We start from the raw sequence: 12045 nt of genomic DNA, 5'->3' as shown, positions 1-12045 counted from the left end.
CCCCCCCCCCCCCAAAACCATATTATAAGTTTGAATTAAATCAAAATCACATTGGTTTTGTATTTAACTAAAGTTGAATATAAAAAAAATTGGAATACCTCTTTGCTAAAAGAGTCATCAGGAGCAAGAAAACGGTTGCCTTGAGAGTTGATGGTAGGATTAGCACTTCCTCCAATTGCATACATTTCCCAATGTGTATAGTCATTGTTCGCCACATGGAAATATCCATGTCGACACCTAAATATATATAGAGCATGATTATTGCGTGGTTCTTAAGGTGGGGTTCTTAGCGGAATATAAGAATCCGTCTCTTAACTTTTAACTAAAAAAACTAAGAACCGGCTCCAATAATCATGCTCTTATGTAAATATAATCTTTCATTACTTTGTTAGAATAAAAATTTACATACTCTACTTGTTATAGAAAAACTATCTGCAGTGATTCACATATAAAAATCAAAATATTAGCAAAAACTCAACTATAACTCAACTATAATTATTAAGTGTTCAATGCAGTAGTTGTATATTTTGGCTTTGTTATTTTCTTTTAAGATGTCCACCGACAATATACTTGACCTTTTATAGTTTGTGCTACATATATATATATAAGAAATATAGGTATACTAAAAAACAATATACTTTTTTTGTTTTGATAAATAAATAAAGTAAATCATATGAATACCTTGGCATTCGTTGGACGAGGCCTTCTCCAAAATGGTTAAAAGCGATAGTGACTTGCATATTCTTGTCTTGTTCATACGTATCACTATGTCCCAATAACATAACCTTATTGTGATGCGTCAAATAATTATTAGAAATCGTTATAGCCGTCGACCCACGGATCGCATCAATCAACCCATCGTTACAATTCGATAACGAGCAATGATCAACCCACACGTGGCTCCCACCGAAAATCGAAACACCGTCACCGTCGGATATCGTCCGCCACCCGTAGTGCTCTGGAGAATCTCGTACGTAGGTGTTCCCACCTTGCTTACAATCATGTATGTGTAAACCGTGGATGATGATGTTTGTCACGTATTGTATGGTTATACACGGCCCACCAGCGATATGTACGGAGGCTCCTCGTCCGTCTAGGGTTTTGAAGGAGTTCATTATGAGTTCTTCTTTTAGTTGGATCGTCATGTCTCGGTTGAATATGATCCAAAGAGGTTCATCTTGAATGACTGCGTATCTCAGTGTTCCCGGTTTAGGGTTTACTGGATCATCGTTACCTGGATCGGTGACCACGTAAATTTCACCATCGCGACCACCAATTGCGTTTTTTCCAAAACCGATTCCGCAATCAGCTAACCGTTTCCGGTTTTTCTCCCAGTCTTTGTCGCATCGCCAACAATCATCGATTGGATTACCGGTCTCACACGAAAAGTATCCTAAGTTCCTTCTTGATATAGACTCGTTTATTTTCCTAAAATATCAACCAATTCACATCCACGATATATGTTAGAAAGAGGATTAATTTCACATCCACTATACAATAACATATTTGCATTATTCTTGGACGTACATATAACTGCTAATGCAGCAAATAAACAAGTCAGTTTACGATAAGATTAAAGTAACAAAACTACCATTGGACGGAGAGAACTTTAAAAAGAAAAATTTCGAGCTTACACGAACATTTGTATTCATAAAGATTGTACATTTGTGTTACAATACCTGTGGACTTCGTCAACGATGAGCTCGGGGTCGGAAACTGGCGAGGACAAAGCGAGTGAGGAGAAGAAAATGCAGTAGAGAAAGATAAGTGAAAATAATGCATGTGAGGAATTTAACATTGTGTTCATTGGCTTCTTGCTGAAAAAGTTATAAGGTTTTAGTACGAAACATATGAGTGAACGGGAGAAAGACAAAGAAACATATAGGCTATATAGCACATGAACGAGCACCTTGAATGATTTAATGCGCATGCAAGTTGAGGTTAACTGGACTCACCTTTCTTAGCCATTAGTTTTTTTCTCTTATCTCTCTCTCTATATGTGAAATGATTTTCCCTGTGTTTTATAATGGAAACCAACCTAAATCATATAGGGAGAAAAACAGTGCGCTATTTTGAAATGAATGAAGTTTCAAAATTCAATCCCGAATGACAAACCTACTCTCACATGTATGCATTCAACATCACACTGATCCGATCATCATTGTTAATATAATGACCTCAACCATTATAGCAGTTGAAATCAAACTGGTTGAGCCAGTACATTCAATATGCAGGTGACATAGAGCAATGAGTCACGTGGCTTATAGAGAAAAAGAGAATTCGTAATTAAATCTCAACGAACTTAAAGATGAATCTTGGTGAACACTATTAGATGGCCTGCAAGAGTCAACAGTGTTAGTGTACTTCAGTAATACGGGTGAACTTATCATTTATAAGCCCTATTGTTCAGAACTAAATTAGAGAACAGCCACACCAAAGAAAACATAATAGGAGAACTTAACCGACACCGGGATTTGATTTTGGGACCATTGAACCATGTGCTCGAAGGCCAATCTTTCAATACATTTTGCTTATAAATTTATATAACATCTTTTCATATCGAATAATTGAAAATTTTGGTTGGTGTAAAATGTGTTGACAATTAAATGCACATGGAAACTATTTGCATCACTATATATCATCCACACTTTAATAATCTTGTAGAACACTTTATCAGCTTATATAATTTTACGCCTCACCGACATTTTATTTTGCTACATGTTCTTTTTATTATTGTCTCGAGATGCTCTAGCCACCACTTACGTTGATGAAAAAACTATTTTCCATATTTTCAACATTAACTACGACCATAACAACAATCAGGAGTTTTAGTCTACCGATTTTTATGCATAAAATAAACTAACATCATTTATGGATATTTTCAACATTACAAAACAGTACGTATTTAGAAACTTTTGGACATTCATTCGATATTTCTAGCATGATCAACAAACATTTTGTTTTGAAAACTATGATCAACAAACATGTTCGATATTAATATTATTCTGTTCTCGTGTGACTAAACTTGGAACCATACAAAGTTCATGAAATTCTCAATGCTGAAGAAGGCTAAACTGCGCGCGGTTGAATTAAGTATTAGTACTGTGCTTGCTTTGTAGTTGCATATTTTCATCGTAAATTTCGACCAGTTATCATTCTATGATTCTATGATCTTGTAAAGAATAATGAAAATTAGATAAGGTTATCAGTTGAGCCTTCTTCAGAATTGAGAATTTCATGAACCATCTTGTTTTTTTTTACACTACAACTGAAACCTGAATATTTGGATATTAAACTTACGACTTTTGATAAACTGAAACCTGAATATTAGGATACTAAACTTACTAGTAATCTTTTTTTTTGTAGAGTTGTGGATTAAAGCTCGGCCGCATAATTCACAAGATTTGTTTTTGGTTGCCGTATGAAGTAATTTCAAATTTCATTTTTCTTTTCTTTTGGTTGCTAAAGTTGAAATGTCTTGTAAACAAATACAAGAAAAAGAGAGAATTGACCTTTCTAAAAGCAAGCAGAGTCGTTAGATTTAAGGTTGAAGATATAAGTGGAACCGTCGGATCAGAAAAAGAAAGTGTTCAGACAAAAGGCATGTGCGGCGGTTTGCTTGAAAACTACTAGCCAACTTCTTCTAATTGTCAGTGTTCTACAAATAATTCAATAAACATAGCACATTCACTCAAAAATAACAAATAAAAATAATATTGGTTGGACAGTTCATAATAATTATTTTGGATTAGATCATCAAATTACAATATATACATCTCCATATACTTTTTGCCAACACAATAATCATATTAAGTAGATAAGGATTCATAAACAAATCAGAAAAGAAAAAAAAACAAAGCCTAAGATGATCGCTTAAAACGCTAGTTTTCGGGTGCAGAACGAAAGAACTAAAGCACCAGTATGAAGAAAACATAGCCAGGGAACTTGAGAACTATACTTCCGAATCGATACTTTTGATAATGCATATGGAATCGTCATGGGTTAAACTTCCGAAGGTGTCTATAAACTACACTTTGGAATAGTTTACACTTAATACATTTCCACGTAACTTTGTAAAACATATGATCAAGATTAAGAATTCCAATTTCCATGTATGTAATTTTACTAATTTTAATTTGAATAATTTAGCCCAAAATAGCTAACTATATGGGCCGAACTTCCTGATCCGGCCCGTTTTGCATCAGAATATTGTGTTTTTTTTTAAAGAAAAGTAAAAGCTATCCACGTCTATCTGTGATGACGTGTACCATCATATATAATATAAAACTTTTATTATATTGTATTAATAATTTTTGGGGCGATCCTGATCCAGTTCCTTTGCTCTAGTCGCTGTCTGGAATCGGTGACTTTTGAATCTTAGTGGAGTGATCGTTATCTTCATCATCTACGTTGATTATTCGCCCTCCCCGGTGCTGGAGTTTCGATCCGTATCATCTCCTGTCTTGGCTCTAGATCCGAGCCAAGCAGAGAACACGACTCTCTTTCACGGTTTGGAATTGGATTCGTGCAGTGTCACATGTATAGATTCTTCTTCTTTCTCCTTTCTATTTCCCTATATGCCTTGTTGAAATATTTGCTTACGCAATCGATCTTATTCCTGTTAGAATCTCGATAACATCACACGTGTGTCTTGATTGATCTTATCTCTGATCGTTTTAATTGTTCTCAGATGGCATCGGATGAGGGTATGTTGACGGACGGGCAGTGGAAGAAACTGGAGGTAGCAACTCTGAAGAACGCTGAAAACTTGTCATCGTCGCCAAAGTCTCATCCTTTATTTGCTGATTTGAACATTAAGTCTCCCACTGGTGGCAAAGGACCCGTAGCTGGGTTCCCTTTTAGACATGTGCGTCGGAGTCACTCTGGGAAACATATCCGTGTTAAGAAAGGTCAAAACTTTATAGATTAGATCCCTGATACATATAAAAAGAGTTTTACTTATGTGGTGGCTATGATGATATCTGCAGAGGGTGCTGGTGGTAAAGGAACTTGGGGAAAGCTTCTTGACACTGATCTTGACTGCTTTCTCGATAAAAACGATCCCAATTACGATAGTGGAGAGGTATTGCATCCAGTTGATTCTATTCTTTTACTCGTAGATTGATTCATTGCCTTACTTTGTGACTCATATACTCTCTCTCTCTTTTAAAACAGGGAGCATATGATGAACTTGTTGATTCACCTGTATCAGACCCCTTGGATGATTACAAAAAGGCTGTAGTTTCCATCATCGAAGAGTACTTCACCACCGGTGATGTGAAAGTGGCGGCGTCTGACCTCAGGGAGCTTGGTTCGAGTGAATATCATCCTTACTTCACCAAGCGGCTTGTCTCCATGGCCATGGACAGGCACGACAAGGAGAAGGAAATGGCTTCGGTCTTACTCTCTGCCTTGTATGCTGATGTCATTTTACCTGATCAGATCAGGGATGGGTTTATAAGACTTCTCAGATCCGTTGATGACCTTGCGGTGGACATACCTGATGCTGTTAACGTCCTCGCGTTGTTCATTGCCCGGGCCATCGTTGATGAAATCCTCCCTCCGGTTTTTCTAGCGAGATCTAAGAAGAATCTTCCAGTGTCTTCAAAAGGCTTCCAGGTTATTGTAACCGCGGAGAAGAGCTATCTCTCGGCTCCTCACCACGCGGAGCTAGTGGAGAGAAAATGGGGAGGTAGCACTCACACTACCGTAGAAGAAACGAAGAAGAAGATATCCGAAATCTTGAAGGAATACGTAGAAAACGGAGACACATACGAAGCGTGTAGATGCATCAGAGAATTAGGCGTCACGTTCTTCCATCACGAGGTGGTGAAGAGAGCTTTGGTTCTTGCTATGGAGTCTCAAGCAGCCGAGCCGCTCATACTAAGGCTCTTGAACGAAGCTGCTGAAGAAGGTCTGATCAGTTCGAGTCAAATGGTGAAAGGGTTCAACCGAGTTGCAGAGTCTCTCGATGACCTTGCTCTAGACATCCCATCTGCTAGAAAGCTGTTTGATTCGATAGTTCCCAAGGCTATCTCTGGAGGCTGGCTTGATGATTCTTTCAAGGTAAACTCTGATCAAGATGGAAGAGAATCAAGCCAAGACGATAAGCTAAGACAGTACAAGAAGGATACAGTGAATATAATTCAAGAATATTTCTTATCAGATGACATTCCTGAGCTAATCCGCAGTCTTGAAGATTTAGCAACGCCTGAGTACAACCCTGTGTTTCTAAAGAAGCTTATAACTCTTGCTCTAGACAAGAAGAACAGAGAAAAGGAAATGGCTTCGGTTCTTCTTTCTTCTCTTCACATGGAGTTATTCTCAACAGAAGATTTCATAAACGGTTTCATCATGCTCCTTGAATCAGCAGAAGACACAGCTTTAGACATCATGGACGCATCAAACGAGCTCGCTCTGTTTCTAGCTAGAGCTGTAATCGATGACGTCTTAGCTCCGCTTAACCTCGAGGAGATCTCAACCAAGCTACCTCCGAAATCAACCGGAACCGAAACAGTTCGCTCAGCACGGTCTCTCATCTCAGCAAGACACGCAGGGGAGAGGCTGCTGAGAAGCTGGGGCGGTGGGAGCGGGTGGATAGTGGAAGATGCAAAAGACAAGATCTTGAAACTTTTGGAGGAATACGAAATGGGAGGAGTAACATCAGAGGCTTGTCAGTGTATCCGTGATCTAGGGATGCCGTTTTTTAACCACGAGGTGGTGAAGAAAGCTTTGGTGATGGCGATGGAGAAGAAGAACGATGGGTTGCTGAATCTGCTTGAGGAATGTTTTGGTGAAGGGTTGATTACAATGAACCAAATGACAAAAGGGTTTGGTCGTGTTAAAGACAGCCTTGATGACTTGTCGCTTGATATACCTAACGCGAGAGAGAAGTTGGAGTTGTATGTTGGTCGTGCCATGGACAATGGCTGGATCCTTCCTGAGTTTGCAATGAGTGATGAGTGAGTGAGTGAGGACTGATTCTCTATCAGCTTACTATACTTTATATCATGGAAACTATATATATATTTTTATATTATGATATGTATTATGTATGAATTTGTTTGGTAGATAAAAATAAGATGTTTATAATTTACATTTGTTTGTTTCTAGTATTGTGTTGTTGTCTTTGTATTGATATATCTTCTTTTTAGTGTGTTCTAATTTGTAATGGATTACATTACATTGTAAAAGTTTCTCTCTCCTTGGTCCTTGTTGATATACAACCTTACTCATTGCTTAGCGGAGTCTAACTTGCTTAAAGCCACAGTCAAGTCAAGACCCTGTACTTGCTTCTATTCTTCAACTGTTGTCCGACATTCTTGATGCTTCTACAGAAACATTTGCACTTGCTAGTCTTCTCCAACAAAAAGTGTCTTGACAATCTCATCAACCATAAGAGAAGGAAAGAAATGGCCTGAGCCAGTCAGTTCATGGTATCGAACCCACGGAAGTTTTGAGATGATAAAACGTTGAAGCGACACTGCCACAAACATATCTTCATCGCCATGCCAAAGGTGGACTGAGCCATTACTGTTCATAAACGGATTTTGAACGTCTAATGGATCAAACTCCCAATGACCATATCCAATCATCAAGTCTCTGTGTAGACTTTCATATTCTCCTTGCTTCCTTGCGTATGCCTTCCAAAAACAAAACGCAACTTCATGGTATACCAAAGAGACTTGTTTCATTATGTTTGTAAACTTTAGGATAGAATATGAGAATGTTCTTGAAACCTGATTCAGGTCATTGTAACCGAGCCTAGAGAAGATTTCCTTGTCCTGAAACGAGAGGATGTTGGGGTCACATGAAATGTAGCTAGCGATTGAGAACCATCTCTGTGTGTTCCACCAGGAAGTAAGCCAAGGTGCATAATGAGCCACTCTAAGCATCCACTGGTCTCGAGGAAGCATTAGAGATAAAGCTTCCTTAGACAATTTTGCAGGCAAGTTTCTCCACCAGTAGTTAACTACGGGCGCTACCATCGCCGCTCCACCTAACCTGAAACACTTTCATGTATGATTAAACTCTAAACCGAAGTGTTATGAATCTTAACACAAGCCAGAAGCAAACCGTGTCTAACCTGTGAGGAATATAGTGAAGACAAGACCAAATGATTTGACCTCCCATAGAGAAGCCAATGACAGAGAACTTTGGTCCTAGTCCTAACCCATCAGCAAGCTCTTCTATATCAAATGCTATGCTTCTTGGTGTCCGGTTCGGGTCAGGATCACTCTCTCCATAACCAGGTCGGTCAAATGATACTATGCATATCTTGAGTTCCTCCAAAAGAGCTGGCGACAAGTTGTGGAAGAAAAATGAGTCGTGCATACAAGAATCAAAGCCGTGGATATAAATCATCTTGAACTTGGTTTCCTCTCTGGGAGCTCCGAGTTCTTTGTATGCCAAATGCCTTCCATCTCTCAGTTTGATCCTCGGTGATGTCACGGCGGTGAACATCTTCGGCGGTGGAGGTTGAACCGACTGATAAACACATGCTAAAACTCCAACCGACAAAACCAATCTCACAACACCTGCAAAACAAAACAAAAAACATTACAGCATATGCATATTTATCATTATTGAAGTAGCATCAGCCTGTTAACATAAAGAAACTATATATAGACTATACCAAAGGAAAACTTGGTGTGGGTTCGTCTTCCTCCTCTGGACATACTCTCTCTATCTGTCTCCATCTCTGCTGTCTCTTTATGGTTTTCTTCAGTTCTTTGGAAAGTAGAGGGTGGATAATATAATATTTATTTCAGTACTAGCTAGTTACCTGTCTCCTTATAGTTTCATTTGAGCATGCAAAAAAATAAATTATCTTATTTAACATGTACTATATATATGAGTTAAATAAATTTAACAAAAGTTTCAAAATACTTCTAGTTTTCCTTTTCGTTTATCCTGAATCTGTAGTAGTGCTGACAAAAACAATGTATAATGTTACAAGAACAAAACTCTTATCCACTTGAGGATAAGAGAAACAAATTTTATAAACTGGAGAATTCACCAGAGCTATCCCTTTATTAGAACATCGCCAAATACAGAGTATTATTGCCTTCTATCTCCTTCCTTAGCCCATCATCTACACAAGAACAGAAAGACTTTCAGTGGGAGATCGTCTATATGTTTTTTTTTTTAATTTATACCTTGAATATGTCTCCAAACATTCCTTCCATAGGATTCTTACGCTGCACACCGTAAAATCTCTGTGCAATCTCGTCCAGCAACTTCACAAGATAGACAAAAATTTCCAGGAACATTAGTCTCCGTTAACAAGATAAACAAATCTCTCTCTCTGTGTTTTGATCGTTGTATTACCTCGTTGAGCAGTGGTTCTCTATCTATGCAAGACTTATACCTTACTCTTAACATATTGAAAAGAGGCAATGCATCCCTCTGCAACCTGTATCATACATGCATCAAAATTCTTTAGGTAACAATAGAAAACTAAAAGAAGACGAAGAAGATTTAAGAGTGCAACTAACGTTTCCAGAAGATATGAGGTAAATTGGATAAGGTCTGATTCTGAGAGCTCAGGATGTTTTGCTTCTGCTTGTTTCTTAATCTCATCCATTATCAAATTTGCATCTTTCATGTTACCCATAGATAAGTACCTAAATTGCGGAGGAAAAAGAAGACAAAATAAGTTTCATTCCTTATAGTTCCCCCTAACAATCTTGGGACTCCAGTTGGAAAGCATGAACTTACATGAGAACTGCTCGTGCTATTGCAAGGTCATCTTCACCAGGATAACACTGCATAGTAGTATACCATGTATAAGAAACAAGTCTTGAATATCTAAGAGCAAAATTTTCTCAATGATAAAAAAGGAGGTGTTGAAACAAAGAGACTGACCCTTCCCATGAAGTTGATCAGCGTAGATGCAAACTTCTCAGGGTCCTCGGCTCTAACAAAATGCCGTGATATTCGAACCATGTCCTGCCATATATATAAAGAAAAAGTCAGTTAATAAAATACAATGCAAGACTTTATAACCAAATGGGTACACAAGAAGAGTACAAGTTCAGGACACTCGGTGTAAAGATAATCAGCCAGCATAGCATGCAACTCAGGGTATCCAGTACTTGGGCCTCCAAACTCTGCAGACCATCTGACGACAAAAAAAAACAGTATTTAACTTCAAAATGTTTTATACATGTTCACATCAAACAACACAGAGAAAAAAAAAAGGATAATACAAGTGCTCTGGCTTACTTTATAGCAGCTCTCAAGAAGGAGGTCAAGTTTTCAACACGTGATCTAGCATCCCCAAGAGATTCTTGAAGATTATGGACATCTTCATCATCGCTCACATCTACCAAATGAGGTGGTACAGGAACCCTAGGAAACAACTTGAACATACACCTGATTCGATCTGACACACAAAGTACTATAAACAAAAGGTGATACATGATAATTGATAATGAACTCTAGCGATTATACACGGTGACCTGGAACACTAACCAAGAGTTTCATCATTGCAAGGTGACTTGGATTTAACAAGTGTGTCAACAAACAAAAGAGCAAGGTCCGCCCCACAATTCACCTGAGGATTAATTGTTTCAATAAGAAAATCACTATTGTTTCATAATAAAGTATTTTTCTAGCTTAAAAACTTTGTGATAACATGTCATTACATAGATATGTGTAATAACAAAAAGAAGGAAAGGGAACAAACCAGGCCGTGCTCTAGTTCAAGGCATGACCCAGAGAAGAGTATATCAAGAGCTTCAGAGAATCTCTGAGCCGTAACATATCTGCGGAAGCAAAAAAGGCTCATGCTTTATCTCAAATCCAAACTTTTAACCGAATTAACAGAATCCAAGTAATAACCAACCAACAAACAAAACATAAAAAAGAGAGAGAATTTTGGGGTTTAGGAAGGAATCGAACTGCGAACCTGGCACTGATGGATTTGTACATCTGCAAGGCTCCATAGTAATTGCCTTCCTCTACCACTTTCTTCAACTTATCAATATGCTATAAAACAATCCCACAAAAAAAAAGAAAAAGATTCAATTCAAAGAGGAAGAGAGATCATTCGAGTAAAAGGGTACCTACCTCTTGAACGGGAGGTAATTCACGTCTGGTCCTCTCTCTCGACATTGATTTGATTTGATCTTCCAACGCCTGCCTGCCTGCCTTGTTCAATTTTTTGTTCTCTCTGTTTGTTTTATACTTTTCGGCAAGATGTATCCCCACTCATACGGAAACTAAACCGGATGCGTGCTGACTTTCGGACTTACCCTGATTGGCTTCCGAATGGTAACAGCGAATTGAGCGGGCGCGGGACAAGCGAATTGGATAGTGCGGTACGGTTTAACTGCGGTTTTGTAAACTGCGGATTATTAGCGGTTAAACAAAAAAAAACGGTACAAAATAAAATGTGAATGGTAACAAAAAGCAAGTGCGGTACATAACCAAAAGTAGAATGTTAAAAGTAGAATAAGCGGTGCGGATAAAACTTAAATTTAAATATATTTTAATAAAACAAAAGATATAATTATTATTAATAAATATATAAAATTTAAATTCTTCTTATTACACCACATAGACAAATATACAATCAAGAATTTAAAATTTCCTACAACATATTTGCAATATTATCCCTTATTCGAGCCATATATTCTCCATCTATTGTATTTGTAGCATTTAATGCTTCCGTGTCGTCTAAATCGTTCTCCAAGTTTGTGTCGTTTATTCCCGTCTCTATCATCACTTCAACAAAATCTGCATCTGCAAAATTTGAAATTTTGATAAAATTATGTAGTCCCATAGTTGCCATTATCACTCTTTTTGTATATCAATATCATATCTTGGAAAATCAGAAAGAATCCTCCATTTTTTCTTCCAAACCCCGAAAGTCCTCTCGATTACGGAACGTAAAGAAGCATGACGCCGATTGAAGAGTTCTTCTTTATTTTTGGGAGGGGGACCATAGTTAAATTGTGACATATGATACCTCACAACTCTATTACGTGATGACCTATAGGGAGCTAGAAACCCTTGTTTATTGGGATAGCCGGAATCGAC

The 12045-nt window shown here is 37.9% G+C and overlaps 4 protein-coding genes across 6 annotated transcripts in view; 1 reads left to right on the top strand and 3 right to left on the bottom strand.

Moving 5' to 3' along the window:
- Nucleotides 1-2007, bottom strand: part of LOC106335147 (probable pectate lyase 22) — a 2340-nt gene extending 333 nt beyond the window's left edge. The window contains exons 1-4 of one of the 2 annotated variants that reach the window (XM_013773586.1): nucleotides 1910-2007; nucleotides 1680-1817; nucleotides 682-1428; nucleotides 99-237 (exon numbers count right to left, since the gene is read on the bottom strand). In XM_013773586.1, coding sequence (XP_013629040.1) covers nucleotides 99-237; nucleotides 682-1428; nucleotides 1680-1807 — 1014 coding nt within the window. In that variant the 5' untranslated portion in view covers nucleotides 1808-1817; nucleotides 1910-2007. The other variant, XM_013773585.1, reaches the window with a different exon arrangement.
- A 2303-nt stretch (nucleotides 2008-4310) lies between these two features.
- Nucleotides 4311-7178, top strand: LOC106335021 (programmed cell death protein 4). The gene is made up of 4 exons (XM_013773435.1): nucleotides 4311-4539; nucleotides 4691-4910; nucleotides 4989-5083; nucleotides 5176-7178. The coding sequence occupies exons 2-4, from the start codon at nucleotides 4691-4693 to the stop codon at nucleotides 6964-6966; spliced, it is 2106 nt and encodes a 701-aa protein (XP_013628889.1). The 5' UTR covers nucleotides 4311-4539; the 3' UTR covers nucleotides 6967-7178.
- LOC106335022 lies at nucleotides 6869-8681 on the bottom strand. Its single transcript, XM_013773436.1, has 3 exons — nucleotides 8636-8681; nucleotides 8087-8537; nucleotides 6869-8004 (listed from the first exon to the last, which is right to left on the bottom strand). Exons 1-3 carry the CDS (start codon nucleotides 8676-8678, stop codon nucleotides 7353-7355), a joined length of 1146 nt encoding a protein of 381 aa, XP_013628890.1. The 5' UTR covers nucleotides 8679-8681; the 3' UTR covers nucleotides 6869-7352.
- Nucleotides 8682-8887: 206 nt separating this feature from the next.
- Nucleotides 8888-11258, bottom strand: LOC106333377 (Golgi to ER traffic protein 4 homolog). Of its 2 annotated transcripts, none has more exons than XM_013771831.1 (12): nucleotides 11074-11258; nucleotides 10913-10992; nucleotides 10691-10769; nucleotides 10477-10558; nucleotides 10228-10387; nucleotides 10033-10123; nucleotides 9868-9951; nucleotides 9721-9767; nucleotides 9498-9626; nucleotides 9331-9415; nucleotides 9159-9239; nucleotides 8888-9094 (listed from the first exon to the last, which is right to left on the bottom strand). In XM_013771831.1, the coding sequence occupies exons 1-12, from the start codon at nucleotides 11116-11118 to the stop codon at nucleotides 9083-9085; spliced, it is 975 nt and encodes a 324-aa protein (XP_013627285.1). In that variant the 5' UTR covers nucleotides 11119-11258; the 3' UTR covers nucleotides 8888-9082. The 2 variants fall into 2 exon arrangements, with proteins under 2 accessions (XP_013627285.1, XP_013627284.1); XM_013771830.1 differs by having other exon boundaries at nucleotides 8896-9113.
- Between the last annotated feature and the right edge of the window lie 787 nt (nucleotides 11259-12045).

The sequence above is a fragment of the Brassica oleracea genome, chromosome C3 (assembly GCF_000695525.1).
Source record: "Brassica oleracea var. oleracea cultivar TO1000 chromosome C3, BOL, whole genome shotgun sequence".
Lineage (NCBI taxonomy): Eukaryota > Viridiplantae > Streptophyta > Magnoliopsida > Brassicales > Brassicaceae > Brassica > Brassica oleracea.
Note: the sequence above shows the minus strand (reverse complement) of the source record. Positions and strands in the feature narration are given on the sequence as shown.